This window comes from Theropithecus gelada, chromosome 13, assembly GCF_003255815.1.
Source record: "Theropithecus gelada isolate Dixy chromosome 13, Tgel_1.0, whole genome shotgun sequence".
Taxonomy (NCBI): domain Eukaryota; kingdom Metazoa; phylum Chordata; class Mammalia; order Primates; family Cercopithecidae; genus Theropithecus; species Theropithecus gelada.
In genome coordinates, this window is record NC_037681.1 from 31,656,481 (window position 1) to 31,674,257 (window position 17,777).

General features: G+C 37.5%; 1 protein-coding gene across 3 annotated transcripts in view; it reads right to left on the bottom strand.

Moving 5' to 3' along the window:
* ROCK2 (Rho associated coiled-coil containing protein kinase 2) overlaps positions 1 to 17,777 on the bottom strand; it is a 154,234-nt gene that overhangs the window by 35,380 nt on the left and 101,077 nt on the right. For all 3 annotated transcript variants that reach the window (XM_025354060.1, XM_025354059.1, XM_025354061.1), the window contains 11 exons: positions 17,094 to 17,232; positions 14,870 to 14,961; positions 7,787 to 7,946; positions 4,675 to 4,735; positions 4,164 to 4,175; positions 2,800 to 2,879; positions 1,943 to 1,991; positions 1,298 to 1,433; positions 1,113 to 1,204; positions 629 to 875; positions 142 to 248 (listed from right to left, as the gene is read on the bottom strand). In XM_025354060.1, coding sequence (XP_025209845.1) covers positions 142 to 248; positions 629 to 875; positions 1,113 to 1,204; positions 1,298 to 1,433; positions 1,943 to 1,991; positions 2,800 to 2,879; positions 4,164 to 4,175; positions 4,675 to 4,735; positions 7,787 to 7,946; positions 14,870 to 14,961; positions 17,094 to 17,232 — 1,175 coding nt within the window. The remainder of the gene's footprint in view (positions 1 to 141; positions 249 to 628; positions 876 to 1,112; positions 1,205 to 1,297; positions 1,434 to 1,942; positions 1,992 to 2,799; positions 2,880 to 4,163; positions 4,176 to 4,674; positions 4,736 to 7,786; positions 7,947 to 14,869; positions 14,962 to 17,093; positions 17,233 to 17,777) is intronic.

Here is a 17,777-nt window from a genome sequence, read left to right on the forward strand (position 1 = left end):
TACATATCAAGTCCAAATGGAAAGGAATCCATGAGCATGTGGAAATACTACAGTTAGTGACCTCCCTTAGTTTAGAATAACTTTTCTAGCCTGAAAGTCTACAGTCAATTTTCTTATGCAAAAATACAAATCATGTTTTACCTTTTCCAAATCAGTAAATCTCTCCTGCAGTTGTCTCTTCTCCAGTTCTACTTTCGCTATTAAGATTTTGCCGTTCTTTAAATCTTCTTCTAGGCCAGATATTCTACCTAAAAATTTCAACGTTTTTAAAAACATTAAACACACAAAGTATATACATTCAATTAAGAATAAAAAGTTTGCAAGCCACCTTCTATTTTGGAGCTGTTATTTGCGAGCAGGAGTTTTATACTTGTTGGTGTTGTGCTTTACAGTTAATTCAAGTGGAATCCAATCTACTACCTGAAGAGTTTAATACTTAAAAATCATACTATTTGAAATTAAATCTTTTGTTCATAAAATTTTGTGTCAATGTATTTCTAATATTCTAACTTTACATAAGAGTAGTATACTCAGAAATGTCCTACTCCAGCACACTATCCATCATCTAAAGTTATTTTAAAAATAAGAATCATCAGAATTAATTCAAGTGCAACCACGACTTCAATACCTTGTAAATCATTAATTATCTCTGATCCATGGGTTCGATCCCTCCTTTCAGATTCTAGTGCTGACTGAAGATTGATAAATTCCTTTTCAAGTTTTAACTTGGCAGTCTCCAGCAGGCAGTTTTTATCTTGTAGATCTCTATTGTTAGATTCTAGCTGCTGAATCTGTTTTGAACTTTCTGCCTGGGTTTTCCTTAACCGGGCTGCAGTATCAGATTCTGTTCGCAGTAAAGCATTGGTTTCGTCCAGCTGTTATTCCATTCAAAACCAAACAACAACAAACAAACACAGATGTATGTAATGAAAATAAGTCAATCTATTCCCCTATTAGAAACTATTTAAAATAAACAAAAACCTAAAAATATTTTCCAAATGATTTCTAAAATTAGAGGTAAAGGCCTTTTGCAACACTTAAATTAAAACTAATGTTACTGCATGGTTATAAATAAAACCCAATATCTTTACTACAAATTGAGATCCACCTACTTGTCTCTGAAGTTGATTCACTTTCTCAGTGGATATTTGAGAGTTTTGATTTCTTTTTTTCAAATCTTCAAGTTGATCTTTTAAGCTGTTAACTACGATAAAAAGCATTTCAGTGGCAAGCTTAACATAACACACATACACACACTTAATATTTTCCTTGATAATTAATATTCTACAATACAAACCATCATTTTCCAAATTTCGTTTCTTGTCTGCTTCATGATCAGCTTTCCTCTGATATTCTGCATTTTTGTGCTGAAGAAGCGCCTTTTCTCTTTCTAACTGTCTTAATGCTGATTCCACACTTTTCCTTAAGGTAATCTGAAATAATGCTTAAAGTTATTATCGAAAAAGTATGTATAAAAATAAAATAAAAACAAAAAATACTTGTTATTCCAAACAGATAAAAAAGATCTCAAAAAGGCTATCACTTTTTTGTTAAAACTGTAATAATGCTTTCCATGATTGTAAACTAGCACACCACTCTTAAATCATAAAGACCATAAATATTTTGTTTACTATTCAAACTTCATGTAACTTTCCATGACTACTGAACTATTATTATTTAATACTTTGGCCTAAAATGTTATGAATAGCATTTTTTCCCTTGAAATATCTATACATACTAAATTAACTCAAGTTTGCAAACACATAACAGAATGAACCCTATTTATAACATGATTTCCCTATAATTTAGTTCTATCCACCAATACTACAAGGTGGGTTTCAAGGCATGTATTACTATGGTACTAAGAGACCTCCTTAGGTAAGTCCAGACATCAAAGATGTTTACTAACGAAAATGTTAATAAAAAAGTGGGGCAACATTACCTCCTCTTCTAGCTCCTTTGCTGTTTTTTCTAGGCGAGTATTAACAGATCTAAAGAATTTCAAAATGAAACAGTAAATAACTTCTAATTTACAATAAAACATAGTCTATAAATTTAAAAGTAATTATATAATTACTATGTAGCTCTCCTTTTTTTTTTTTTTTTTGAGAGGAAGTCTTGCTCTGTCACCCAGGCTAGAATGCAGTGGCGCAATCTCGGCTCACTACAATCTCTGCCTCCCGGGTTCAAGTGCCTGTCCTGCCTCAGCCTCCCAAGTAACTACCTTGGCCTCCCAAAGTGTTGGGACTACAGGTGTGAGCCACTGTGCCCGGCCTGAGCTCTCCATTTCTTTCTTTTTTTTTTGAGACGGAGTCTCATGCTGTCGCCCCAGCTGGAGTGCAGTGGTGCGATCTCAGCTCACTGCAACCTCCACCTCTCACGTTCAAGCGACTGCCCTGCCTCAGCCTCCCAAGTAGCTCCCTTGCCTTCCCAAAGTGTTGGGATTACAGGCATTAGCCACTGCGCCAGGCCGTAGCTCTCCATTTCTTTCTTCTTTTTTGAGATGGAGTCTCGCTTTGTCATCCAGGCTGGAGTGCAGTGGCATGATCTCGGCTCACTGCAACCTCTGCCTCCCGGGTTCAAGCAATTCTCTGCCTTGGCCTCCCAAGTAGCTGGGATTACAGGGGCCCGCCACCACGCCCAGCTAATTTTTGTATTTTTAGTAGAGACGGGATTTCACCATCTTGGCCAGGCTGGTCTTGAACTGACCTCGTGATCCACCCACCTTGGCTGCTCTCCTTTTTTCAGTAAATGTTTAAACTTAAATTTTATAAAGTAATAATTATCTACAAAACATACTTGCACTTCTGTTCCAGTTCCTCTTTGGCTTGTATCTCACTGCTAAGATGTTCTTCTAATGTATACAGTTTTTTCTGAATCTGTCAAAAAACAAGAAACTGTAATTACGTATTTTGGTCATATTTAAAGATAGGAGGCTTAAAGAAAATGATAAACTTATTTTGTCTTCCACTAAACATAATGTCCTATATAATGGTACAGTATTTGTATCTTCTTAAGGTGACTTATATATGATAAAGGAAAAAATTTCCCATCTCTTGCTTTACACATGTATGTATGAACACACTTAGGTAACCATGCATAAGAAGCTCTAACTTTGGCAGAATTGTTCTATGACAGAAAGTTTCAAATTCATTATAAAGAATACCACCTCTGATATCTTCTGCTGCTTTTCTATGAATTATTTGCTTGAAAATATTGTCATTATTTGTGCTAGTGAGATAAAAATGAACACATCTAAAACAAATAGAGTATTCAACTGAATATGCTCAAAAATATATTACTGTGGAAAATAAGAATATAAGCTCTTCTTTTATATCTTCCTACGTAATGCTGGTAATATTACTGTGGAGTAATCAATAACTTTCGAATAAATGATAGCTAATTAATTACAAGCCATCTCCTCAGCAGTGTTTCCTAGCCATGTAAGTCTTTAAACAAGCTAAAATTACCGAAACTATTAAATAATCCATTTCTGGAACATTATTTACTTTTTAAAGGATTTAACATTTTGAGCTCCTGTGGTGCCTTTGGTAAAATATCACGTACTTTACAAATATTGTCTTGTTAATATTAACAACAATCCTACAAAGATGGTAGCATTGTATCTATCTGATAAAGAAAATGAAATTCAAAAAAGGTAAATAACCAGGCCAAGATAGCATAGCTAATAAGTGGCAGTGCCAAAAATCAATGTAGTTCTATTAGACTCCCATGGCGATGTTCTTTCCAATATTCCTTCTAGTGATCAGGTTCTCCATGGTTTTAAACACTGCATCTATCTTAAGCAAAATTCTATTTTTCCCTTAATAAAAATATACAGGCTAACGAACTAGTCAAGTTTAATTGCTTTTGGCTACTACTGCATTACAATAATTTGAGCATACCAGTTATTACATGCTATTCAGAAATTCTTGCTGCCAGTTATATGCCCTTGATAAACAAAAACAAAATTACATAATATATATTTTAAACAGATCCACAGAACAATAATAAAAGAGATACTTGGTAGAAAAAAGGTTGTGAACTTCTCTCTTGGGTAATGTAGTACTCCAAAATGCTAGGTAGGATATGACTATATTTAAACATTGCGAGAGTGATGAGTTTTTCTCAGTTTTTCAATATATCTGACAACATCAACATACCTCTTGACTTTCCTATTTAAAACAAAACAGAAAACACATTAGAATATTAAAATGCTGGTTATATTCTGTAAAATTCCTAAAACACAAACCATAACAAAATTATCCAACCTAATGCTTTAGTTTTCATAAGTTTGAAGAAAAAATGTTTAGCATCATCATTTATGTGTATGTGTATATACATGTATGATTTAGCTTTGCATTCATTTATAGATTATAGAAGTCAATTTTCTAAATGTTATTATAGTTGTTTACAAACTTATTCTATCACTTTTGGCACTCAACTAAGACTAAAGCCATGTAAAAGTCATCTTTGTACTAGCCACCATGTCTTGAATAATGACACTATTCGCATAAATCAATCATTGCAATGCTATGTTAAACTGTATTACACAAGGAATGCCATCTCATGATTTTAAAAGAAGCATCAAATTAGCTTTTTAAAAACATGGGTATTACTAAAATATTTAAACATGCAACTAAAATAACTACAGGAGTAAAAATTTATACATACTTCATTTTTCCTTGATTGTATTGAATCATTTTCTCTACAAGATGGAGAGTCACTTAATAATCTATATGGAAGGGGGGAGAAAATAAATTATTTTACATTTCATCTTAATCCATGTGCTATTTTATTCAAGTTATTCTCAGACTTAAATGTCAAACACAGATTTCTCTCTTTTCACTTCAACACATTATTTATAAATGAAGCCATATTTTTCCCTCAAGACATCTGTATCATTTCCAATAATTTAAAATACTAGGGCCAGGCATTGTGGCTCACACCTGTAATCCCAGCACTTTGGGAGGTCAAGGCGGGCAGATCATCTGAGGTCAGGAGTTCGAGACCAGTGTGACAAACATGGTGAAACTTTATCTCTACTAAAAATAAAAAATAAAAAAATACAAAAAAAATACAAAAATTAGCCACGCATGGTGGCGGACAGCTGTAGTACCAGCTACTCGGGAGGCTGAGGCATGATAATCACTGGAACCTGGGAGGTGGAGGTTGCAATAAGCCAAGATCGCACTACTGCACTCCAGCCTGGGTGACGAAGTGAGACTCCATCTCACTCACTCCATCTTACTCACTCAATCAATCAATCAAATGCTAAACTTTTCTTGCCTTTCCCTCTTATGGGATAACTAGTCTTTAATTTTGTTTGCACCAGACTCACTAAATGAAACTATACTTCCCACCTCTTCATCTTACTATCTCACTTTTCTTTCTTGTTTCAATCTGTCACCCAGGCTGGAATACATGGTACAATAATAGCCCCCTACAGCCTCGAACTCCTAGGCTCAAGTAATCCTCCTGCGTCAGCATCCCAAGTAGCTAGGAGTACAGGCGCATGCCACTACACCTGGCTAATTTTTAAATTTTTTGCGGAGAAAGAGTCTTGCTGTACTGCCCAGGCTGGTCTTGAACTCCTGGCCTCAAGTGATCCGCTCACCTCAGCCTCCCAAAGTGCTGGGATTACAGGCATGAGCCGCCTGTAATAGTTACAGTTTCTATAACTATTTAATTCTTCTACACCACCTTCTCGAAAAAGACCTCTCTCCTTTTTAAGGATAACATGTCTTTATCTCCAGGTCTTAAATATATAAATCATCACTTCTATTTTACTATCAATTTCTCTCAACTGGGTTCTTCCCTACTGCCTACACCATGCTTGTGTTTTTCCTGGCACTGATACCCTCATTTTGGTCAGCATGACAATAGTTTTTAGGGTGACCAACTCATCCTGGTTTGCCTGGATTTTTCCTGGTTTTGGCATGAAAGTGCCATGCCACATCCTAGGAAAACCCTCAGTCCTGGGCAAATTGCAATGGTTGGTTATTCTGATCATTACATACTACACACACGGATATACTACAAGTTTGTCAAAAATATGTTTCTCAAATATTCAGTGGCTTCCCAATGCCAGGCGGTCAAAAGCCCCTTAGCAGAGCACACAACAATCATCTGCTGATTATTCTTCCCCAAAACTCATTCTTTTTTTTTTTTTTTTTTGAGACGGAGTCTCGCTCTGTCACCCAGGCTGGAGTGCAATGGCGCAATCTCGGCTCACTGCAAGCTCCGCCTCCCAGGCTCCAGCCATTCTCCTGCCTCAGCCTCCTGAGTAGCTAGGACTACAGGCATGCACCACCATGCCCGGCTAATTTTTTTGTATTTTTAGTAGAGACGGGGTTTCACCATGTTAGCCAGGATGGTCTCGAGCTCCTGACCTCGTGATCCGCCCGCCTCGGCCTCCCAAAGTGCTGGGATTACAGGCTTGAGCCACCACGCCCGGCCTTTTTTTTTTTTTAAAGACATGGTCTCACTCTGTCGCCCAGGCTGGAACAGCTCATTCCAACCTTAAACTCCTGGGCTCAAGTGATCCTCTCATCTCAGCCTCCAAGTATCTGGGATTATAGGCACAAATCACCATGTCTGGCTTTCTCTTTTCTTTTGTTGAGATGGAGTTTCACTCTTGTTGCCGAGGCTGGCGTGCAATGGCACAATCTCAGCTCAACCACAACCTCCACCTCCTGGGTTCAAGCGATTCTCCTGCCTCAACCTCCAGAGTAGCTGAGATTACAGGCATGTGCCACCATGCCCAGCTAAGTTTGTATTTTTTAGTAGAGACAGGGTTTCTCCATGTTGGTCAGGCTGGTCTCAAACTCCTGACCTCATGTGATCTGCCTGCCTCAGCTTCCAAAGTGCTGGGATTACAGGCATGAGCCACCGTACCCAAGTGTTTTTATTTCTTTTTTAAAGACAGGGTTCCACTTTGTTGCCTAGGCTGGTCTAGAACTCCTGGGCTCAACTATCCTCCCACCTCAGCCTCCCAAAGTGCTAGGATTACATGTGTGAATCACCACACCCAGCCTCAACATATTTTCTAATCTTACATCCAATACTCACTCCAGTTAACCAATATTTATTGAATGATCTTGTGTCAGACTCTCTGCCAGATGCAGAGATTACAGGCAAGAAAACCACGTAGTCTCATCGAGTCCTCTAAACAGTCATGATATAGTAGCACCTGCTCTATGTTTGAGTGCTACCGGACTCAATGTGAGTGCTCTGTTCCCAATGTGTGCTCACATTCCCAACATTTGCTTCCACTATTCAACACCTTACAACTGTCCCCTAATCTCCCCATATTTCAGCCACTCAAAACTTCTTCTTGTTAGACTTGGCTAAAATGCTGCCTCTTCCCAGAGATCTGACCTGACTTCTCCCTACTCCCAACCAAAAGAGATGATTTCTGTTTTTCTTCTGAACCATCCCAGATTCTCTTAGCATCTTTCTTAAGGCAACTGTCACATTTTACCCTTCTTTATGACTATATAATTCTCTTATATCCTTCATGAGATGACAAGCTTCTTCAAAAATAGGTATCTGCTTTTACTCTATATCCCCAAAAGAATGTAAAATGGTGTCTTGCAATAACTTATAAAAGAATAACATATAACATTCAGAAATAATAAAATAAAATTAAGAATTCTTCTGATGATAGTTCTTTTGGAAAAAACAAATTAGCACTTTATCTTCTGTAATTCAGTCTCAAAATAAGACATCATCTTATAGCAAGATTCTAAAAACAGTAAATATTAATAAATAATAAACTACATACAAATTTTCTCTATAGTAGGTAAATCCTATGAAAGGCAGCTGATTTCCAACAAAAGCTTTAGGAATTGGGAAGGTTTCTACATCTCCTTTGTCATCTTCAATGTCATCGAAATTGCTGCTGTCTATGTCACTGCTGAGTTCAGGTACTACAGGAGCTGCCGCTATTAAAAGAAAAGAAATAAATTATTTCATTCACAATCAAAATATATAAACCATCCTATTTTATTATGATATACTATTTATTATTTAATAACACTATATAAATTTATAGCAGTGCATTTTCCATTTTGTCGATTCACAGAATTAAAATTTTGTAATTTAATGCTATATTAGATCAGTTTTAAATACAGATTAATCCATTAAACAAGGAAAGCAACATATTATTCTAGTTGTTAAAAATTACAAGCAGCAATAATTTGCACAGAATTTAGAGATCTCGGTGGGGCGGAGCAAGATGGCCGAATAGGAGCAGCTCCAGTCTTCAACTCCCAGCGCCAGCGACACAGAAGACCGGTGATTTCGGCATTTTCAACTGAGGTACTGGGTTCATCTCACTGGGGAGTGCCGGACGATCGGTACTGGTCAGCTGCTGCAGCCCGACCAGCGAGAGCTGAAGCAGGGGGAGGCATTGCCTCACCTGAGAAGCGCAAGGGGGAAGGGAATCCCTTTTCCTAGCCAGGGGAACTGAGACACACAACACCTGGAGAATCGGGTAACTCCCACCCCAATACTGCGCTTTGAGCAAACAGGCACACCAGGAGATCATATCCCACACCTGGCCGGGAGGGTCCCACACCCACGGAGCCTCCCTCATTGCTATTACAGCAGTCTGTGATCTACCGGCAAGGCAGCAGCGAGGCTGGGGGAGGGGCGCCCGCCATTGCTGAGGCTTAAGTAGGTAAACAAAGCTGCTGGGAAGCTCGAACTGGGTGGAGCTCACAGCAGCTCAAGGAAACCTGCCTGTCTCTGTAGACTCCACCTCTGGGGGCAGGGCACAGAAAACAATAACAAAGCAGCAGACACCTCTGCAGACGCAAATGACTCTGTCTGACAGCTTTGAAGAGAGCAGTGGATCTCCCAACACGGAGGTTGAGATCTGAGAAGGGACAGACTCCCTGCTCAAGCGGGTCCCTGACCCCTGAGTAGCCTAACTGGGAGACATCCCCCACTAGGGGCAGTCTGACACCCCACACCTCACAGGGTGGAGTACACCCCTGAGAGGAAGCTTCCAAAGCAAGAATCAGACAGGTACACTTGCTGTTCAGAAATATTCTATCTTCTGCAGCCTCTGCTGCTGTTACCCAGGCAAACAGGGTCTGGAGTGGACCTCAAGCAATCTCCAACAGACCTACAGCTGAGGGTCCTGACTGTTAGAAGGAAAACTATCAAACAGGAAGGACACCTACACCAAAACCCCATCAGTACATCACCATCATCAAAGACCAGAGGCAGATAAAACCACAAAGATGGGGAAAAAGCAGGGCAGAAAAGCTGGAAATTCAAAAAACAAGAGCGCATCTCCCCCGGCAAAGGAGCGCAGCTCATCACCAGCAACGGATCAAAGCTGGACGGAGAATGACTTTGACGAGATGAGAGAAGAAGGCTTCAGTCCATCAAATTTCTCAGAGCTAAAGGAGGAATTACGTACCCAGCGCAAAGAAACTAAAAATCTTGAAAAAAAAGTGGAAGAATTGACGGCTAGACTAATTAATGCAGAGAAGGTCATAAACGAAATGAAAGAGATGAAAACCATGACACGAGAAATACGTGACAAATGCACAAGCTTCAGTAACCGACTCGATCAACTGGAAGAAAGAGTATCAGCGATTGAGGATCAAATGAATGAAATGAAGCGAGAAGAGAAACCAAAAGAAAAAAGAAGAAAAAGAAATGAACAAAGCCTGCAAGAAGTATGGGATTATGTAAAAAGACCAAATCTACGTCTGATTGGGGTGCCTGAAAGTGAGGGGGAAAATGGAACCAAGTTGGAAAACACTCTTCAGGATATCATCCAGGAGAACTTCCCCAACCTAGTAGGGCAGGCCAACATTCAAATCCAGGAAATACAGAGAACGCCACAAAGATACTCCTCGAGAAGAGCAACTCCAAGACACATAATTGCCAGATTCACCAAAGTTGAAATGAAGGAAAAAATCTTAAGGGCAGCCAGAGAGAAAGGTCGGGTTACCCACAAAGGGAAGCCCATCAGACTCACAGCAGATCTCTCGGCAGAAACTCTCCAAGCCAGAAGAGAGTGGGGGCCAATATTCAACATTCTTAAAGAAAAGAATTTTAAACCCAGAATTTCATATCCAGCCAAACTAAGTTTCATAAGTGAAGGAGAAATAAAATCCTTTACAGATAAGCAAATGCTTAGAGATTTTGTCACCACTAGGCCTGCCTTACAAGAGACCCTGAAGGAAGCACTCAACATGGAAAGGAACAACCGGTACCAGCCATCTCAAAAACATGCCAAAATGTAAAGACCATCGAGGCTAGGAAGAAACTGCATCAACTAAGGAGCAAAATAACCAGTTAATATCATAATGGCAGGATCAAGTTCACACATAACAATCTTAACCTTAAATGTAAATGGACTAAATGCTCCAATTAAGAGACACAGACTGGCAAACTGGATAAAGAGTCAAGACCCATCAGTCTGCTGTATTCAGGAGACCCATCTCACACGCAGAGACATACATAGGCTCAAAATAAAGGGATGGAGGAAGATTTACCAAGCAAATGGAGAACAAAAAAAAGCGGGGGTTGCAATACTAGTCTCTGATAAAACAGACTTTAAACCATCAAAGATCAAAAGAGACAAAGAAGGCCATTACATAATGGTAAAGGGATCAATTCAACAGGAAGAGCTAACTATCCTAAATATATATGCACCCAATACAGGAGCACCCAGATTCATAAAGCAAGTCCTTAGAGACTTACAAAGAGACTTAGACTCCCATACAATAATAATGGGAGACTTCAACACTCCATTGTCAACATTAGACAGATCAACGAGACAGAAAGTTAACAAGGATATCCAGGAATTGAACTCATCTCTGCAGCAAGCAGACCTAATAGACATCTATAGAACTCTCCACCCCAAATCAACAGAATATACATTCTTCTCAGCACCACATCGTACTTATTCCAAAATTGACCACGTAATTGGAAGTAAAGCACTCCTCAGCAAATGTACAAGAACAGAAATTATAACAAACTGTCTCTCAGACCACAGTGCAATCAAACTAGAACTCAGGACTAAGAAACTCAATCAAAACCGCTCAACTACATGGAAACTGAACAACCTGCTCCTGAATGACTACTGGGTACATAACGAAATGAAGGCAGAAATAAAGATGTTCTTTGAAACCAATGAGAACAAAGATACAACATACCAAAATCTCTGGGACACATTTAAAGCAGTGTGTAGAGGGAAATTTATAGCACTAAATGCCCACAAGAGAAAGCAGGAAAGATCTAAAATTGACACTCTAACATCGCAATTAAAAGAACTAGAGAAGCAAGAGCAAACACATTTGAAAGCTAGCAGAAGGCTAGAAATAACTAAGATCAGAGCAGAACTGAAGGAGATAGAGACACAAAAAACCCTCCAAAAAATCAATGAATCCAGGAGTTGGTTTTTTGAAAAGATCAACAAAATTGACAGACCACTAGCAAGACTAATAAAGAAGAAAAGAGAGAAGAATCAAATCGACGCAATTAAAAATGAAAAAGGGGATATCACCACCGACCCCACAGAAATACAAACTACCATCAGAGAATACTATAAACACCTCTACGCAAATAAACTGGAAAATCTAGAAGAAATGGATAATTTCCTGGACACTTACACTCTTCCAAGACTAAATCAGGAAGAAGTTGAATCCCTGAATAGACCAATAGCAGGCTCTGAAATTGAGGCAACAATTAATAGCCTACCAACCAAAAAAAGTCCAGGACCAGATGGATTCACAGCTGAATTCTACCAGAGGTACAAGGAGGAGTTGGTACCATTCCTTCTGAAACTATTCCAATCAATAGAAAAAGAGGGAATCCTCCCTAACTCATTTTATGAGGCCAACATCATCCTGATACCAAAGCCTGGCAGAGATACAACAAAAAAAGAGAATTTTAGACCAATATCCCTGATGAACATCGATGCAAAAATCCTCAATAAAATACTGGCAAACCGGATTCAGCAACACATCAAAAAGCTTATCCACCATGATCAAGTGGGCTTCATCCCTGGGATGCAAGGCTGGTTCAACATTCGCAAATCAATAAACATAATCCAGCATATAAACAGAACCAAAGACAAGAACCACATGATTATTTCAATAGATGCAGAAAAGGCTTTTGACAAAATTCAACAGCCCTTCATGCTAAAAACGCTCAATAAATTCGGTATTGATGGAACGTACCTCAAAATAATAAGAGCTATTTATGACAAACCCACAGCCAATATCATACTGAATGGGCAAAAACTGGAAAAATTCCCTTTGAAAACTGGCACAAGACAGGGATGCCCTCTCTCACCACTCCTATTCAACATAGTGTTGGAAGTTCTGGCTAGGGCAATCAGGCAAGAGAAAGAAATCAAGGGTATTCAGTTAGGAAAAGAAGAAGTCAAATTGTCCCTCTTTGCAGATGACATGATTGTATATTTAGAAAACCCCATTGTCTCAGCCCAAAATCTCCTTAAGCTGATAAGCAACTTCAGCAAAGTCTCAGGATACAAAATTAATGTGCAAAAATCACAAGCATTCTTATACACTAGTAACAGACAAACAGAGAGCCAAATCATGAATGAACTTCCATTCACAATTGCTTCAAAGAGAATCAAATACCTAGGAATCCAACTTACAAGGGATGTAAAGGACCTCTTCAAGGAGAACTACAAACCACTGCTCAGTGAAATCAAAGAGGACACAAACAAATGGAAGAACATACCATGCTCATGGATAGGAAGAATCAATATCGTGAAAATGGCCATACTGCCCAAGGTAATTTATAGATTCAATGCCATCCCCATCAAGCTACCAATGAGTTTCTTCACAGAATTGGAAAAAACTGCTTTAAAGTTCATATGGAACCAAAAAAGAGCCCGCATCTCCAAGACAATCCTAAGTCAAAAGAACAAAGCTGGAGGCATCACGCTACCTGACTTCAAACTATACTACAAGGCTACAGTAACCAAAACAGCATGGTACTGGTACCAAAACAGAGATATAGACCAATGGAACAGAACAGAGTCCTCAGAAATAATACCACACATCTACAGCCATCTGATCTTTGACAAACCTGAGAGAAACAAGAAATGGAGAAAGGATTCCCTATTTAATAAATGGTGCTGGGAAAATTGGCTAGCCATAAGTAGAAAGCTGAAACTGGATCCTTTCCTTACTCCTTATACGAAAATTAATTCAAGATGGATTAGAGACTTAAATGTTAGACCTAATACCATAAAAATCCTAGAGGAAAATCTAGGTAGTACCATTCAGGACATAGGCATGGGCAAAGACTTCATGTCTAAAACACCAAAAGCAACGGCAGCAAAAGCCAAAATTGACAAATGGGATCTAATTAAACTAAAGAGCTTCTGCACAGCAAAAGAAACTACCATCAGAGTGAACAGGCAACCTACAGAATGGGAGAAAATTTTTGCAATCTACTCATCTGACAAAGGGCTAATATCCAGAACCTACAAAGAACTCCAACAAATTTACAAGAAAAAAACAAACAACCCCATCAAAAAGTGGGCAAAGGATATGAATAGACATTTCTCAAAAGAAGACATTCATACAGCCAACAAACACATGAAAAAATGCTCATCATCACTGGCCATCAGAGAAATGCAAATCAAAACCACAATGAGATACCATCTCACACCAGTTAGAATGGCGATCATTCAAAAGTCAGGAAACAACAGGTGCTGGAGAGGATGTGGAGAAATAGGAACACTTTTACACTGTTGGTGGGATTGTAAACTAGTTCAACCATTATGGAAAACAGTATGGCGATTCCTCAAGGATCTAGAACTAGATGTACCATATGACCCAGCCATCCCATTACTGGGTATATACCCAAAGGATTATAAATTATGCTGCTATAAAGACACATGCACACGTATGTTTATTGCAGCACTATTCACAATAGCAAAGACTTGGAATCAACCCAAATGTCCATCAGTGACAGATTGGATTAAGAAAATGTGGCATATATACACCATGGAATACTATGCAGCCATAAAAAAGGATGAGTTTGTGTCCTTTGTAGGGACATGGATGCAGCTGGAATCCATCATTCTTAGCAAACTATCACAAGAACAGAAAACCAAACACCGCATGTTCTCACTCATAGGTGGGAACTGAACAATGAGATCACTTGGACTCGGGAAGGGGAACATCACACACCGGGGCTTATCATGGGGAGGGGGGCGGGGGGAGGGATTGCATTGGGAGTTATACCTGATGTAAATGACGAGTTGATGGGTGCAGCACACCAACAAGGCACAAGTATACATATGTAACAAACCTGCACGTTATGCACATGTACCCTACAACTTACAGTATAATAATAATAAATAAATTTAAAAAAAAAAAAAAAAAAAAGAATTTAGAGATCTCAATTTTCTACGTTCTCAAAACAGAAATATTTCTTACCCTTAAAATGAATCAATGTCATATATACATAGTAAAAATAAGATACTATGCTTACCACAATATTTAAAGAGTATGGTCTCCATAAATAATTGTTGATTTGTCAAATCAAACACATTTAAATTAAAGGATTATATTCCCTTGATTCTAAAAATTATTGAGATCTACAAAGCTTAACTTAGCAAATTAAGGAATGTGTAATGTTTATTATAAAAGTGTTGAGAAATACTGCTAACAGTTTGCAAAGATATTGAGGAATATTGTTATAAATACTGCCACAGAACAAATTTGAAATGAAATTTCTCAATTTGAAAATGAGTTAGCATTAAGTGTTATCAAACATGCTTGTTATTTCAAAAAAGGAATCAAATTATGAGTTTCAGAATGTGATGGAATGAAAATATTTAGGTTTATTGACTTACTTTCTCTTATGTTATCCCAATGCCACTGATCATTCTTAAAGAAAGGATGTTGTCTGATTTCTTCTACCCCATTTCTCCCAAGTCGTACCTCCCTAAATAATGCAGTTAAAGATTGTATTATTTAAAAATTGTAAAATAAAAAGATTACCTCTACGTCAATAGTTTAACCAAAATAAAGATCTCAAGTAAATTCGAGATGTTTGTATTAAAAGCTTCAGCTTAAATGTTTCTCAAAAATAAGCAATCCCATGTTACAGTATGTGATCTCTTTAGATAGATTTAAAAAACTGTAATGCATAATAAATGTCGTGAAAAATAAAATGTTTCTGTCTATAGTTTGCATCAAACGAAAGTACATAAGACTATCAAGTAAAAAAATTCACCTGCATGTGCCACGACTGAATGACAATAACTTCAGGATATACAGAGACATAGGTCTAACTTCTGGCAGAGAAGAGTTATTCAAAACTTCTCTAATAGAAATATTATTTTCAAAATCTCTCCCTTTCCTAAAAAGAATTCATATATTATGTTTGAAGCTATCCACATTTATTCTGGTAAATTACATCTCTACATGTATATTAAAGTTATCATTCTGCATATATGAAAAGTGTTACAAAGAATTTCATTCTTTGAACTTCTGAGTCTTCAATGAAGAGTGTATGGAAATAGCATCTGTGTTATACAAGGCCCTGGAGCTATGTTTATCATAAATAGGAAAACTGTAGACCTTAAGGGGAAGTGCTCCTAGCCATATTTATGGCATTAACTTATTTTCAAAATATCAGTTTTCCACCTATAATCATTCCTTAGATTGCACACCCCTGCCCCATAACTACTAATTTAAATATTTCATAACACTCCTTTTATAAACATAAAACAGGTGCACCCTGTTGTACAATTTATCATCCAGCACAAATTATGACCATCCCTACCAATCCTGCTCAGTGCCCACATCAAACATACAGGCTGTGTTCTTCTTCCACCCTATCCTCTAGAAAGAGGCATCTCTCCTTCTTTTCAAAGATAACATCTCCTCATCTCCAGGTCTTAATATATAAATTGTCATTTCCGTTTTACTTTGAGTTTATGAGCACCGACTGCTCATCAACCATGTAATTAACAGGTATTAAAGTTTTATTCTACAAATGATTGACAAATAAAAATAATTATCCTCTTTGATGAAAAAAAGAAAAAACATTTTATAATGTTCAGTTTGACGAGAGGAAAACAATTTTGTTAATGGAAATACATATTGATGTAACTCATCTGGGGATCAATTTTGTAACATCACTTAATTTTAAAATGTGTATCCCAGAATTCCACCTTTAAGATTTTATCCTATAAAAAGTATACAGAGATGAATGTGTGAGGATAGTCACTGCAGTAATGCTTGTAACAAATTAATAAACAAGATGTGCCGAGGAATCTTAGCATATTAGAGCTAGAAATGCCCTTAGTTATGTAATTTGAGCCCACTGTTTTATGGATGAGTAAAATTATTTCCCAAAAAAGTAAAAATAATTTCCCCAAGATCACAAAGCTGATGTGTAAGTTTGAACAAGGGTGTGAGCACCCTCTTCTGTATGTTGGTCCTTTGATGGGATGACTCCCATCACAAATATAAAATGGGACATTAGAAAAAAATGGAATGGAGTGAACAAGGAAGACAAATCAAAGAGTTTTCTAGCTTCTCTTTTTGGGGCAGGTTTTCTCACCTTTGTTCATCTATTTTGTTTTTAAAAGTATAGAATTTCCAGGATAGTCTTGCTCATATTCAAATGTAAATTAAAAAGGGTTGGGAAGGAAGTACTCCCAAGTCTAACACAAATAGTTTTTAAGATTATAACCTGCTGAGTATTTATCTACACAAAATACTCTCAAAAGTTATATAAGAGTAATATGGATTAACCAGCTTAGAGGATAAAATGTGAACAATACAAAAGTTTTATTTCTTTCAAATCCATTGTTTTACCAAGTTCTATTTTTTCCTTTTTAGACATGAGGGTTAAGGTTAGAGTTTGATTACAACAGGGCTGTACACACATAACAAGGAGGTAGCCCAACACCAAGCTTAGCAGAAGGAAAAGGCTAACCCAGAATTAGATGCTACTTGGGTAATGAGAGGCAGACTGATTTCATATGTTAATAAGCTAGGTATGCTTTTATTTCTACAAATTTAACATAAAAGGGCTTCTCTACAAACAAATTCAATGTACATTACCTATCTGTTAAGAAAGCACAGATGAGATTCTTTGCATGTTTGGAAATTTCTGCATCTTCAGGGAAACACAGTGAATTCTTATGATCCATAATTTTGCTATATGTTCCTACAAGTGAATCCGCATAAAATGGAGTATCCCCTAAATTTCAAGAAAGAAGATACTGAGTGTAACAGAGAATGCAAAGGAAACACTTTTCACCTAATATTTAAGTATGTTAAGTTGAAATTTGTCACATGCAGTGAAGAACAAATATTCTATGGGCACAGAGTCCCAGTCAAAACAACAGACATATTGTTATATTCTAAAACAAAGAATGTATTTAAATTGTAACACCACCAATGACCCCTCATCCCTTAAAAGCAAAATAAAATCAATGATAACTCCAGAATGTGTTGAGATTTTTTTTAACGTAAGAAAGGAAATGTTTTACTGAATAGTGCAAGAGAAAGATTTCCTGTATGGGGTCAGATCAGTCAGAGTCCTTTAATGCTTGGGCTGGATCAGCATTTTGAAATCACTCTGTAGAGCTACGCTATACACCACAGTTGCCACTAGCTACAGGTGGCAATTTAAAGTTAAAATGAATTACATAAAATGAAAAACACAATTCCCTAGTTATACTAGCCACATTTTAAGTCATGATGTAACCAATGGTTACCACACTGGACAGCACAGATTTAAAT